The 14,132-nt window shown below is 37.3% G+C and overlaps 2 protein-coding genes across 4 annotated transcripts in view; both read left to right on the top strand.

The window, feature by feature from the left end:
• The first annotated feature begins 303 nt into the window (after positions 1 to 303).
• LOC129235668 (transcription factor Sp1) lies at positions 304 to 4,314 on the top strand. The gene is made up of 2 exons (XM_054869634.1): positions 304 to 2,074; positions 2,135 to 4,314. The coding sequence occupies exons 1-2, from the start codon at positions 623 to 625 to the stop codon at positions 4,070 to 4,072; spliced, it is 3,390 nt and encodes a 1,129-aa protein (XP_054725609.1). The 5' UTR covers positions 304 to 622; the 3' UTR covers positions 4,073 to 4,314.
• Positions 4,315 to 6,091: 1,777 nt separating this feature from the next.
• The window catches only part of LOC129235667 (CCR4-NOT transcription complex subunit 6-like), an 83,540-nt gene continuing 75,499 nt past the window's right edge, over positions 6,092 to 14,132 (top strand). Inside the window, exons 1-4 of one of the 3 annotated variants that reach the window (XM_054869631.1) lie at positions 6,092 to 6,668; positions 8,799 to 8,830; positions 9,184 to 9,312; positions 12,159 to 12,345. In XM_054869631.1, coding sequence (XP_054725606.1) covers positions 8,824 to 8,830; positions 9,184 to 9,312; positions 12,159 to 12,345 — 323 coding nt within the window. In that variant the 5' untranslated portion in view covers positions 6,092 to 6,668; positions 8,799 to 8,823. Of the gene's footprint in view, positions 6,679 to 8,798; positions 8,831 to 9,183; positions 9,313 to 12,158; positions 12,346 to 14,132 lie in introns of all 3 variants that reach the window. The other 2 variants (XM_054869632.1, XM_054869630.1) reach the window with 2 other exon arrangements.

The raw sequence follows: 14,132 nt of genomic DNA, 5'->3' as shown, positions 1-14,132 counted from the left end.
ACATTAAAAAAGTTTATAACATCATCACTGTAGGCATTCATAACCATCACAAGTCCCTTAATTAGTGAAAATTCTCACAATAATTTTCATAAAATAAACATTTTGTGAAGGAAGAACAGTTACAACTTTATACTTTGCCACTTAGAAGCAGAACAATGTAAGCGTGCTATTTTCATAATTTGCAAAAATCAAACTCCATTTCGTAATAATTATTATATATTTGTATACAGAGTGTACTGCACTTTAATAATATTGGCACTACTGATTGAATTGACACATTATTATTGGAAGCACTGAAAAAGTGATTTTTCTATAATGGCCGCCTGAGTACGTCTAGTAAAATAAACAAAATTGGTGAAAATTTTCATTTTTTACATGAAAACTATTCAATGTTAGCAAAAAAGTGTTAAAATTGAATATGTATTAGTTCGTAATACCAGCTGATTGATTGAAACTCATTTTTACCAAAAATATATATGAAAATGGTGTAAAGTTGCTTGGAGTACTTCGTGAAAAAGTGGTCAAACAAGAAGTTTTGAATATAAAAAAACATGCACTCTTAAAGCCAATTGTGAATACACAAGAAACTTAAGATTGGTCAATTTAAGGTTCAATTCCCCAAATGATACAATATAAAAATAGTGCTCTTGGCGGCACGACCGTTAATACTAACGCGAACACTAGCACAGTCCAAGCTGCTGGTACGGCTCCCACACAGACGCTACAACAACCATCGGCTGCCCCCAACGCACAGGTAAAGGCAACTTTTGTTAATGCTACACCTTCGGCACAGGGAATAGCTACGAATAGCAGCAACAATGTACCACTGCAACAAATCATCAACTTGCAGCACCTGCCTCAGCAATTTGTGCAGGCCTCAGCTCCGACGCCTCAGCATACTCAAGCTATACCAACTCAAAATATGTTTCAAATTGTCCAGCCAATGCAAACGGTAACCATTGACGGACAGGAAGCTATCTTTATACCAAACTTGAATGCTGCTCAATTGGCATCATCCGCGCAACCCATAAATTTTAATGGGCAACAAGCATTTATAACACCCAATGGGCAGATAGTACGTGCACCGACTGCCGGCCCCGCGCCTACTGCAATGCAGTTGCAGCCTGCAACACAATTCATACATGGTCTAGGACAAGCAATGCAATTGCCGCCAGGTGTTGGTGCAGCAGAGCAAGCGTTGTTTACTATTCCTGGAACTAACATACAGGTACCTGTTGTAAATGCTACTGTTCAGCAACAGCAGCAACACCAAATATTGCAACAACAGCAGGGCCAGACCCAATCTACGAATAATTCTGGAAATGCAAGTGGTTCTAGCAGTAGCAGCTCATGCTCTTCTTCACAGCCAACGACTAGTTCAACACAGGTACCGCCAAATTCTCAAACTACAACGTTGCCAAGTACCGTCACAATACCAGGAACTAACATTCAGATACCAACATCGGTGGCAGCATCAAATGGTTTGCTTGGAAATTTGAATAATCTTTTGGGGAATGGCTCAATTAAGCTAGAAAACGGCCAGACTTTGCAAAACGTTCAAATAAGACCGGCGGGAACGGCAACTAACGCGAACCCAGCGACAAACACATTGCCGCAATTTATACAGTTTCCGCATGCACTGCAACAACAAGCTGCTCCAGCTTTGCAACAAACCGTTGCCGTGCAAATTCCAATTCAGACTGGTGGGGGCCAAACTATATACCAAACAGTGCACGTGCCCGTGCATCAACTAAATGCAGCCGGTCTGCCTAATTTATTGCCCGCTCAATCACTGCCAATGTCGGCTGCACTGCCTCCCACCCAAATGCAAATAATACCACAATTCGCACAAATTGCGCAAATTGTTACACCCAGTGGACAAATACAGCAGGTGCAGCTGGCACCATTGAATGCGATGCCATATCCGCAGCTACCCCCGAATGCAAATATTATTCACATTCAACATCCTCAACAGCAGCCCACGTCAAATAATCAACAACAGCAGCAAGCAGCTGCTGCTGCAGCAGCTGCTCAAGCTGCTGTCACTGTTCAGCAACACCAGCAACAGCAACAGGTAAACTCACTGTTATGAAACCATTTATACATTATTTAAGAAAATCTAATTCATCCACAGGCCGCCCAGCAACAACAGCAACAACAACAGCAGCAACAACAGCAACAAATATTGAACGCACTGAATGCAGCATCAGAATCTGGTATCCAATTGCCAACGAATCAGTCAATCACAATAACCAATGCACAGGGCCAGCAGCTAACCGTTATACCCGCACAGCAACTACAGCAACTTCGAACTACATCGGCGTCGTCTGCTCCAGGCAACACTTCTAATCTTATACAACTTCAACAATTACCTGGCCTACAAGCGTTACCCATCCAAAATATCCCAGGAATAGGACAAGTTCAAATAATTCAAGCGAACCATCTGCCACCTCAACTGCAAGGGAGCTTCCAACATGTAATTTTGCCGCAGCAACTCCAACAACAGCATCAACTTCAGCAGCAACAACAGGTTCAAATGCATTCTAATCCAGGCGCGGTGCTTAATCCAGCACAAACATCTCTTCCTCAAACAGGCACAACTACGTCAACGACAAGTGCAAACTTGGTGCATCCGAAGCAAGAACCCCAAAGCCCTTCCCAAGCCCAACACACGCTTATAACGAACATAAAGCAAGAGCCCCCAGATCCCAGCCAAACTCCTCAACAAATTAAATGGGTAGTGCCACAGAACATGACCGTAAATCTACAGCAACTGCAATCTCAGCAACAGCAGCAAGCCGATCAGTCACATCAATCATCCAACGAGAATGCAACAATACCTTCGTCATTGCCCACATCTATACAAATTACAGCCGTCCCGCAAGCACACAGTTTTACCATCACACCTGCCAATCAAGCGCGCGCCACCCTGCTAAAGACGCAGCCAACAACTATGACAACGGTAAGTGGTTTGACATCGCAAACTAACCCAGTTATGTCGCCCAACACAACCGTAACCTCTAGCGGCGGTGGAACCCAAATCACAATAGCAACCGCGCCGGCAACACTAACTCAACAGATGCAACAGCAGCAGCAACAGTTACAACTTCAGGCAATACAAACACAAATAAATTCCGCAAATAATCCAGGAACAACAGCGCCAGCAGCAGCAACAACATCTGTTAATGTGAACATCAACGTCAACGAAGTTAGTACCGGTGGTGGCACTAGCACCGGCATGGGTAACGTGGGTACTATTAACTCCAATACCGGTGCTAATAATGTAGGCGGTATTGAAATAAAGCCACGCCTTAAGCGTGTTGCTTGCACCTGCCCAAACTGCACGGAAGGTGAAAAGCATGCTGATCGCAAACGCCAACATATCTGTCACATACCGGGCTGCAATAAAGTTTACGGCAAGACGTCACATTTGCGTGCCCATTTACGTTGGCATACCGGCGAGCGGCCTTTTGTCTGTTCCTGGTTATTCTGCGGAAAGCGCTTTACACGTTCCGACGAATTGCAGCGTCATAGACGTACCCATACTGGGGAAAAGCGTTTTCAGTGCCGAGAATGCAATAAAAAATTCATGCGCAGCGATCATCTATCCAAACATATAAAGACGCATTTCAAAGCGCGTTCACCACATGATATAATTGAACTTAATATGAAACCGGAGGATAAAATGGCTACACAACGAATTGGAGATAATGGTAATAGCATTCAGGATGGCAGCGAAGCGTCAAATTTACCGAAAAGTATTAGAACAGCCAATGGAATTTTAACGATTGAGCTACCAAACTCTGCGGTGTCTAGTGCAGCTACCACGCTCGCTGGCTCGAGTGTTACCAATAATGCTGGGGTAAATGGATCAGGCGATATAACACAATTGACGGCAGGAAACAATTTGATGGTGCAATCGGGAGACGATGACGATGAAGATGGTACCAGCGATAGCTACGGTGATGAAGAGCTTGATGATGATGACGAGATGGATGAAGACAATGACAGTACTGGCGATGAAGAGAAGATGACAATTACCGTTAGTGAAATTGGTGAAAATTCTAATTAACATACGGAGGTACTGTTCATGGAACAGTTCGGATTTAATCAATTCTAATTGCGGTTTCGTATTTAATGTAAATATGGTATAAAAATGTTAGTTTTATGTATTAGTGTAGTGTTTTTAATTATCATATAATATGTAATGTAAGTACATTTAATACATAATTTGATAAATAATAAATAATTTGATTTAGGTGTAAATATTTACTTAAAATAGGTACAATTTTATATATTTGTGTTATATTTACTTGTGGCTAATAAATTATTATTTTTTTGTAATTTGTATTTAAACACAATGTAAAATATACATGTTTACATTAACCTAATCGTTTTATATCACACATACATATATTACTTATAGAATTTCAAATTCAAAAATATCGAGTTTATTGTAATATACGAGAACGCCAGGCAGAATATAAAGAGAAATAAATTTAGTTACTAACGAAATAAACAACTTTTAATCTAAAACTTAATACAAGTATTGTTTTTCGTTTTTCAAAAGCGACGACGGTAACCACTATAGTCGTGTCCACGATGGTCGGGTCTACGTTAACACTAACCGTACCGGTGTACCTATTCTTACCGCAATCGTAATTGTTTTTTTTTTTTTTGTTTTCAAAACAAATTTTTAATTTTTTCTAATACATAAATCAAACACAAAAAAATGCAAATTGCTAAATTTGATAATATATCAATTTATATAAAGTTAAATTAACCAATTCAATTTTGTAACCGGTCATTTGACCGGGCGCGGTACGGTTAGTGTTACTTTATTTGTTAACTTTAGTTGTAAATATTATAAAAAATTTTGTAAATGCTACTACATCAGCATTGCAATGAAGGCAAGCGACAAAACGGAAATAATTTATTTTGCCCAAGTTTTACTGATGACTAGCTATGATTTCTTTATTACGTACTAAGAAAATGTACCTGTTTAAATTTTTAATAAAAGTTATGATTCATGAATTAATGAAATATTTTATTAAATCTTTTCTGTATTTGTATTTTGAAGTTACAAAATATTTAAAATTTTTTCTATTTCTCAAATAGAGGGGAAAAATTGTTTGTTTAAAACAATGCAACAATTCTTAATGTAAAGAAAGCACAGTATTTGTGTATCACCAAAATCGTTTAATCAAATATTGCACACTCATTGTTTTGGTGTTACTAATCCTAGTTTGAAAACTAATGTAATTGGACCGCATGCAACAAACTTCAGCTAAAGCAACAGCATTTCGAGCTAAAAACTTCCATATCTTGATGAAATTTTTACTCACACGCATAAGTTGTCAGTTAAGGTAGATGAAGGTTATAGATTGCCTATTGAACACGCACATTTTCTACAAACTCGTATATATGTATATATAACGGTAACATTCAAATTTTCATATTTTCGTAACTAATGTGGACGAGTTTTTTAAAATTGGTGGAGAATTTAAGCCAAAAGTGTTTATTTATTTAAAAATATTCGAAGAGGGCAATCAATCATTTTATAGATACTATAAGTATCTTAAGAGGAGTGCTATTAAAATAACCAAGCGACCATACGGATTTAAATCGTTTCCACGACAGTCGGTTCTACGTTACCGAAAGAACGCGAATTTATATCCGGCCAAGCACAGTCACTCCAGCAGCATTCCCCGTATGTAAGTATGGGGAATGTTTATGCTGCTACAACAGCAACAACGGATATAAATCCGTGCCAGTCCGGTAAAATAGAGCCGATCGTCGGGGGTGTAATATAGTGTTCACATTTGTATACAAGAAGTTTATGAATAATTATAATGAATTAATTCATATTTTAACTGTAATTGATTTTCTCCATTCCGTTACACCATTGCCTCTTAGCTTTACATTCATTATAACCGGTACGCAATACGCTTTACTCATTTCAGTTTATATGAAAGCAAATCATAATTCATTGCATACTACTTACGTACTACACACACATTTCTTACTATAGCTATTCAGTCGCATATCTTCTTACTGGCAGCACTGGTCAACTACGAAATTCACCAATGTATACAAAACAATTTTCTCAACAACACAACAACGAATGTTGGGGGAATGCAAAAAAGCCGTGAACGAAATTGAACAACGAAAGTCGGAGAACGAAGAAGAGAAGTAAGGAAGAAGTGTGGTTATTTAGCTAAACGCAAACATTTTCGCATAAAAAAGTAATAAACCAACATTTTTACGTTCAAGCTTTCGAGGAAATGTAAAATACAACTCTAATAAATAAAAATTAAAAGAAAACAACAAAAAGCAGTGCGAAAGCAATTCAGCGAAACGAAAAAGGGCGCCCCAGTTTCATCTATATCAGGCTCTGTTTTTTTTTTAGCTGTTTGACGTCTGCAGTGTCCAGCGGCATTGCATTTGTAGCAACTCCGCTAAAAAAATAGTTAACGAAAAAGCGGAAACATTACTGTTGTACAAAGGAAAGTGTACTAGCTATCTGGCATAAGCAGCAGTGGAAACGGCAAATACCCACAGCAGCAATAACATCAATATTGGCAATAGCTGTAACGGCAGCAGTGATTGCAACCAGGTCTTGATCGTACGCGGTGGCTGGCTCGGAAGTACAGAAACATTGGGTAAAAGTAAATGCAGGCAGGTTTATGTGATATTTTGTTTGAATTCCCTATTAACTTTGATTGAGTTTTGTCTACGTTGTCATAATTTGCTGTTTTTTATATTTCTATTGCGTTTTTACGCCGTCATTTATTACACTTACCTTCAAGGCGCACAGGTGCCATTATTTTGACTTTATAAGTACATATGGTAGTGAAATATGGCAGAAAAATATTAGCACATTATTATGGCCCCCATTATTTTGAAAATCCCGCTTCGTTTCCACGGATAAATTGGTTGACCATAGGGTTTGTACTAGGCGAGCAGTAGTACAATCGTCAACATTTATGAAAACTGGTAGACCCACAATTTTTGTCTGTTTCCGTTCAATTTCAATTATTTGTTTAAAAAATAGGATTAGTAAAAAGCATTTGTCAAACATTCAAGTACCTACTGCGTGTACAGGGCGAAGTGGATATACGAAGTTTCTGATTAGATGTTCCCTTTGCAATTTAAGAATTATGCAGTCAAGATTATATGTATGTGCATGTATTGCAAAAAGGTAGAAACAATAGCACTGGGGTAATTGTATAAATTACTGGATATTAAGCTGCGGCCTCGTTACTAATCAGACCCGCTCCCTTCCTTGCCTTGGTGCAACTTACCATCAAGGAAGAACTAAAAAACGAATATATAAGACTATGAGATACATGCTAGAACCAACTGTGGGGATACGCAAAAGCAAGTCTTTGTTGGGATGCTATAGCCAAAATAAATTTAAGCAGCTGATGAACCTTCTTAACTACAGACTGCGAATGCGCACTGGCTTCTTCACAGGTCATTGCAGAATGCATGGATATGGCACACCTACTGCTAAGATAACGTAGATATCTCGGCCTGGTAGGGCTAGAAAAAAAGCTATAGGCTGACTTCGTAACCTCGCTTTGCAATTTATCACTTCGATGCAATTTTTTAAAAACACAGCGATGCTTTGCATCATAAAGTTCTGTGATGAGCGGTTTGCGTTGTCGCATTGCGTGTATCGATAACTTGATGCTTGCATTTAGGTACTTTCAAAGATTACGTACCATCGGAGTTTAAGGAGTTTGTCATACGTCCAGGCCAATTCAGCTCCATCTTAAGTATACTGAAAGGAAAACTTTGTTTGTATGATGAGCAGAGGGCACAAAGGGACTTTAGGTCGAAGAGCAAACCATCCGTTATTTTAATTCTAAGCTCTATGTACTTTTGCTTTTGTCCAGGCTAACCAAACACTCTTGATAGTCATCAATTTGGTCAAAAAAATATATTATATAAACAACAGTCAGAACTACCGCCTTGGGCCAACCCGGATTTTGATCCGGCTAAAAGCAGTCACTGTAACAGAATTCACAGATGCATGGTCGGCAGGCAATACCAAAATTTTAAGAACGTTTCTGCCACTAAAATTTGCCATAAAGCTATTTGTTGATTTAAGGGGCATTAAAATATGTGGTTCATCTTTCGTAGAAATACAAAAATTAACAAAATTGAAGCAGCGCTAGAACCGGAAAGTTGCAATGTTGGGGCGGGGAAAGCAACATTAGTAAGATCTGGGCATGTTTTATGCTGCTATTTTTGACATTGAATATTCTAAAATGCCTCAAATGATTTATAGGCCTTTGCTCGGGCATGACAACGAGTACCACAAAAGGTAAAACTATGAGCGGTAACTGCTCTACCCACTCAATTATTTTTTTTTTATTATTATAAAAGAGGGAAAAGCTGGTTGTCTCTGTGTAGGCCTGACCAATTGTAGAGTTACTTTACCTGTCGTTTGCTCTCACTGGCTTTGTAACACCGTTTATGAAAAGAATTGTAGCTAACATCACTTGTTGGGGGAAGAAAAACATCTTTGTATCCATGGTATTATTATATTGCTATCTTCAAAACTTTACAATTCACAAAATAATTGCAGATGTTTTATACAATTTTTAAAACTTCCAGAAAAAAAATATTAATTTCTTTCTTAAGTTGTGCATGCTCGTGTAGCGTTGTTGAAATCCTTTATGATTTAATTTGTTTGCATTTGCGTATGTTGCTTGTTTATTTGCTAACAACTATCACATAAATCATAACAATGAAAATAATATTAATCGAACTTTATTAATATTTTGCAGAGACGCTTATCATCAGGCGGTTATTATGAAAGGTTATCATTTTTCCACATTTACAAATTAAAAAAAATATTTATCATTAAATTTGTTCTTATGCGACAAATAACTTCGAAATTTTCAAATCGATTGCAAACGTTTTCAATGCATAGTTATTTGTCCATTTTTTTAAGTTTTTATTAATACTTACCCACATTTTATAAAATTTTATTTCTTTTGTATTTGCCTAAAAAAGTAAATAATTTAGTGTCAAGACACAAATTTTAACTTCGCGTGCCTAATCGATTTGCAATTTTGTTGTCACTCAATTTTATTTTGTTTTTAAAATACACTCGAAAACAAAAAAGAAGCAGTATATTAATGAATTGTTTTATGTGTTATTATCGTGCAGGAAATTTGTACAAAATGTCTCGTAATAAGGAGAAATACGAGAGTGCAAACAGACGACAACAGATTTTTATGTCAGCAGAAGATGTGGCTGCTGGCAAAAAATCATCTTGGACTGGTATTGAGATAACAGGTATGTCTAATATATTCCTCTACGATTAATAGTTCCTCGCGAGTTCACAGAGCTGCTAGCAAGTGACTGTCTCGCAAATCTATTTTTTAAGTTTTTTTTTTATTTTCAAACGTCTTCTTAAAATACGAAAATATTTGGTATCCTTAAGCTTTTTCGATGTGTGCATGTATTGCAATACATATATTTATACATATGAACTTATGCAACAGTTAGCATTTTGAGTCTCAACGGCTATTTGTTAAGAAAAGCTCAAATTCGACCTAAGTTTAGATAAAGTCTTTGGTGTTAGCTGATTATTACAAATAAAATTTGCCCAATGTAAAATAATTGGAATTGCATGTTCTAGCATTGACTAGAAATAAGTTAGTTATACTCGCGCGCATTTGTGCACATAGTCCGGGAGCCAGGGATCGATTTTGGACTGCGTTTTTATACCATTAAATTCTTGACTATACTTGTGATTTAGCTTTCATGAACAACGAAAGTGAACGTCAGCGGGCGCACCCGCGGTGGGTATGATTGTGGGAGGGGAAATACGTCAGCTAACAGGCGAACTTGTAAAATAAATTGAAAAGTAAAACTACTTTATGCCGATTGAAATTTTTTTACATAATTTTATAATTACACATATGGAAATATAATAATGATGGTCAGCTGCGTTTATAGCGGTGGAAAGACCGTCAGCCGAAGCATAGAAAATTCCGCGCGCCGCCGAGATGTATGAACGCAATGATACATTTTTTTTATTCTACTAAATGTCAACAACACACAAAAAAAATTTTCAGCCGGTATTAAATGAGTTGTTAAAAATTTTTTTTCGACACGTTTCGCAGCATCCCACGCACGTACCCACCGCTACTGGACCAGCTGACGGTTGGTTTCGTCATCCATTGGATGCGGTCTGTCTTCAGTATTAAAATCAGTCGGCATGTAATGATGAGGTCAAAATGACCCCTGGCTCCCGGACTAGTAGTCTATTAGACGAATGTTTAGTGATCCAGGGTTAATACGATGTGTAAATCTGTGGTCCGACCAGTTTTTTGCTACGGATCAGAGTGGTGGACATTAAGTGATAAGCACAAAACTAAACTCCATATATTTGAAAGACAAATTTTGTATAATGCATAAGCATAAGATGGAACCATAAATTGACCAGCTAATAAAAGAAGAGAATGTTGGGCATCGATCAATAACTATACCCACCTCCTATATAAAATTATTTATTTAATTCAAACTTTTTTCTGTCTCATAGATACATATTTAAAGAATAATTTCTGAAATTTTCAAAAAAAAAAAAAAATTAAAACTCCTCCATTGTGCCGACATTTCCGGTGACCCCTCGAAAAAAAGGTGCGTCCACGTTGTCAGCATACCTCCTGATAGGATCATCCAAAATGAAAAAAACCAAAATAAGTGTTTTAGTTAAGACCATAAACTCGTGCTTGAACGAAGGAAAGAAAAAAAGTAAAAATTGGAATTGTGGCAGACATTTTTCCAAAAAACTGAAAATTTCGGTCAAATTTGCTTGAAATTTTTTTTTTTAAATAGTTGTAATTGAAAAAACAAAATCCTTCGTCCAAGCACGAGTAAATTGTATCTCGAACACCTGTGTAAAATTTCATCAAGATCGGTTGAGTAGTTTTCGAGAACATTTGACAACCGACTTTGAAAACAGTGTCCGAGAAAAACCCGTTTAAAATTTTGAGTATAAATAAAAGTGGCTTGGAGCGGACACCTTCCAAAGGCTGTATCTCCGAAACTATTATTCGGATCGACTTGAAAATTTAGGATAATATTCTTGAGATGTAGAAATTATTAAGCAAAAACAAAAAATCGAATTTTTGAACCCACGAAATCAATGAAACCCGGTTTCTTTTAAGATGCTACCGAAGGTATCACCCCTGCAGACATTTCCTAGAGCCTGAGCCACCTCCCAGGCACGTCAGGAGGCATCTCTTCAAATACACTGACGAGATCCAGGTCAAGACACAATTACAATTACTGGACCAGAAAGTGTACAGACAAACACTAAACGACATTCATTCCACGAGTCCAACCATCACCTATTGTAGAGGAAGAGCTTTAGCTTGCCCCGCGTAACTTTGGCCCAATTTCTAGATATTGTAGCAGGTTAAAATCTTACTTATTCAGATATTGTAGCAGGTTAAACTCTTACTTATTCAAAATTGACCGCAACATGTGAAGGAACACCGCACGACACTAACCACCTATTCACCTGCTTTACGAAACCTACGAAATAGCACGTTTTCTGGGTCTATCGTTGGATGAGTTAGACGAAGACGACCGGTAACTACATCGCACTGAGAGGGTTTAGTAATCTGCTAAAGTAGTTTTGAGATAATTGAGTTTAAAGTATTGAGAGTGGCTGTGTGATGAATCTGACTCTACCTGCTAAAACGGCTGTAGAATGGAAAATACTGGGAATATCCTTCCAAAAATTTGACAGTATAATCTTATTCTTTCGAGATTAATTTATTTTTTGAAAATTCTAGACCACCCGAACCCCTTAATCTTGGTGCGTGTGTTACTCCAAAACTTATTTAAATCCGGCATAAATATTGTTGAGATCGGAAAAAACTACACCCATTTTTTATACGTCAAGGTTAAATTTCCGTGAGTCCCGCTCATGTTACAAATTATAGCTCTCATTGTTTATGAATTTTTTTGACTCCAAAAATTAACAGCCCAGCTGCAATTAAATTATACTAATATGTGCGCGGGTGTATAAAGTTCGGTATGGACCGGATTTAGCATTTCTTAGCTTGTTTTAATTTACATTTACATTCGCAGTAAATTAATTAAAATTTTAATATATTTTTGTATAGGATGTGTGCGCAACATCAGTCCATCGTTATGGGAATTCGAACACCTAACAGCTTTGTACCTTAACGACAATCAGCTGTTGCGTTTGCCTGCCGATATTGGTTTGCTATCTAATTTGCGTACATTGGACTTATCAAGCAATAAGTTGCGCAGCTTGCCTGCTGAACTAGGCGAGCTAATACAACTGAGGTAAGTAAATGTCATAAGTCTATTAAATTAATATTTCTAGGGATTTGGCGATTGTTTAAAGTTTCTAACGTTAGCTTGTTACAACAATAACATATAAAAAAAGCTTACACAAAGAAGCAAAAAAAAATCAGCAACTCATCATGTTAAATTTTGGTCTACACAATAAATAAATATAATATGTACTGCACATAAAAATCTAAATTATTGTCCACATCTACACGGCACTCGAAGTGGAAAATTACTTTTATTCAATTCAAAGTAAAAAGTGTGTGAAAATAATACAAAATTAGGAATCAATTTACTTTTGCTCGATATGACCACCTTTTGCCTTGACTATGACCTTGAGACGGTCCAGAAACGAATCGCAAGTTACCCGAATGTGACTTGCTGGTATATTGGCCCACTCGCGGCCAATCGCTTTTTTCAACGCCTTGATGGCCCATTGTGTGACTGTTATGAAGTTCGGAGGGTTGTTTTTTCAGCCATTCTTGGTTCACTCGAGCTTTTTGGGACGGTTATTGTTGTGGTATCGGTGCCAAGTCCTGTTGAAACGTCCATGGTCTGCTATCGAAATGTTTGTCTGCCCACGGCTTCAAAGCAACCTTCAGAATACTTTCCCCATAATATTTCGCATTTACTTTGACGCCAGGCTCGATGAAAACGATTGGAGAGCACTCATCTGCGGTTACAGCAGCCCAAATCATTTCCTGTGTCGGATGCTGCCTTCTGGTGCCCAATCGATGACTCAAATTCTCGTATGAACGGTCGGTCAAATAAATCTTATCGTCTGGGAGTTTACGAATTGCTCAATTTGAAAAATTGTCTCGTCAGAAAACACAATGTTCGGAAATTGACCGCTTCCGGCCAAGCGAAGCAACTCCATCGTTCTCTCAAGTCTGACTTGTTGCTGCTTTGATGTGAGATCATGCGCCTTTTGGATTTTGTAACGCTTGACTTTGAGATCATTTTTCAGTATACGGCGGATGCTACGGTCAGATATTTTCAGTTCTTTCGCCATTTGATTGGCACTTCGTCGGGGATTTCGCTCAAGTCGCTTCTTCACTCTTTGAACCATTTGACGTGACGTTGCAGTCTTTTGATGATCACCTCCATGACGTTTCATTGTACCGAGTAATGGTGCGAAAAACAAAAACTTTATTTACTCTAAGGTGATCAAGCTCACGAACAATCGCTGGCTGTGATTTTCCAGCCAAATATAATACAATCGCACTATTACGTTTAAAATCCATTACTGATTTTCTTTTTTTCGTGCATCAGCTGCGCGAGCGGTTACACTTCGAGTGCCGGACCCTGTTAGTGAATTGAATTATGACATTCATTGATTGTATTATTTTGGTACTTTGCTTCCAAGAGTAACATCAACAAATATCGAAAAATTAATTGAGTTTTATTTACATACATATAAATTAAAAATTATACAGTGTACGGATGGAACATAATGCTTAGTTGTTTAAATACAATTAAAAAAAAAAAATCAACATGTTCTTAATGTCACAAAACACAGCCTTTATATTTTTTTCCATTTGCAGGGGCATTTCTTTAGCTTTCCTCATCCAAGTTAATATAATATAATATAATAATATTTGAAAATAATAATCTTTCAATATTTTTCTTCAAGAATATTGCATTTTTTCCTAATAATAATGAAATCGATCAACTTTTTAAAATTAATTTTTTTCTGGGTATTGGACCACACCAATTTTTTTAAGAGATTGGGTTATAAGTAAAAAAGTAATTTCTCCGATTTTCGAATTACCCTCCGAAGT

Source organism: Anastrepha obliqua, chromosome 1 (genome assembly GCF_027943255.1).
Source record: "Anastrepha obliqua isolate idAnaObli1 chromosome 1, idAnaObli1_1.0, whole genome shotgun sequence".
NCBI classification, from domain to species: Eukaryota; Metazoa; Arthropoda; class Insecta; order Diptera; family Tephritidae; genus Anastrepha; species Anastrepha obliqua.
This window is presented reverse-complemented; position numbering and strand designations above follow the sequence as displayed.

Coding starts and splice junctions, on each gene's coding strand:
- LOC129235668 (XM_054869634.1), top strand. CDS start 623: ATGATACAATATAAAAATAGTGCTCTTGGCGGCACGACCGTTAATACT. Junction 2,075..2,134: donor AACACCAGCAACAGCAACAG/GTAAACTCACTG, acceptor ATTCATCCACAG/GCCGCCCAGCAACAACAGCA.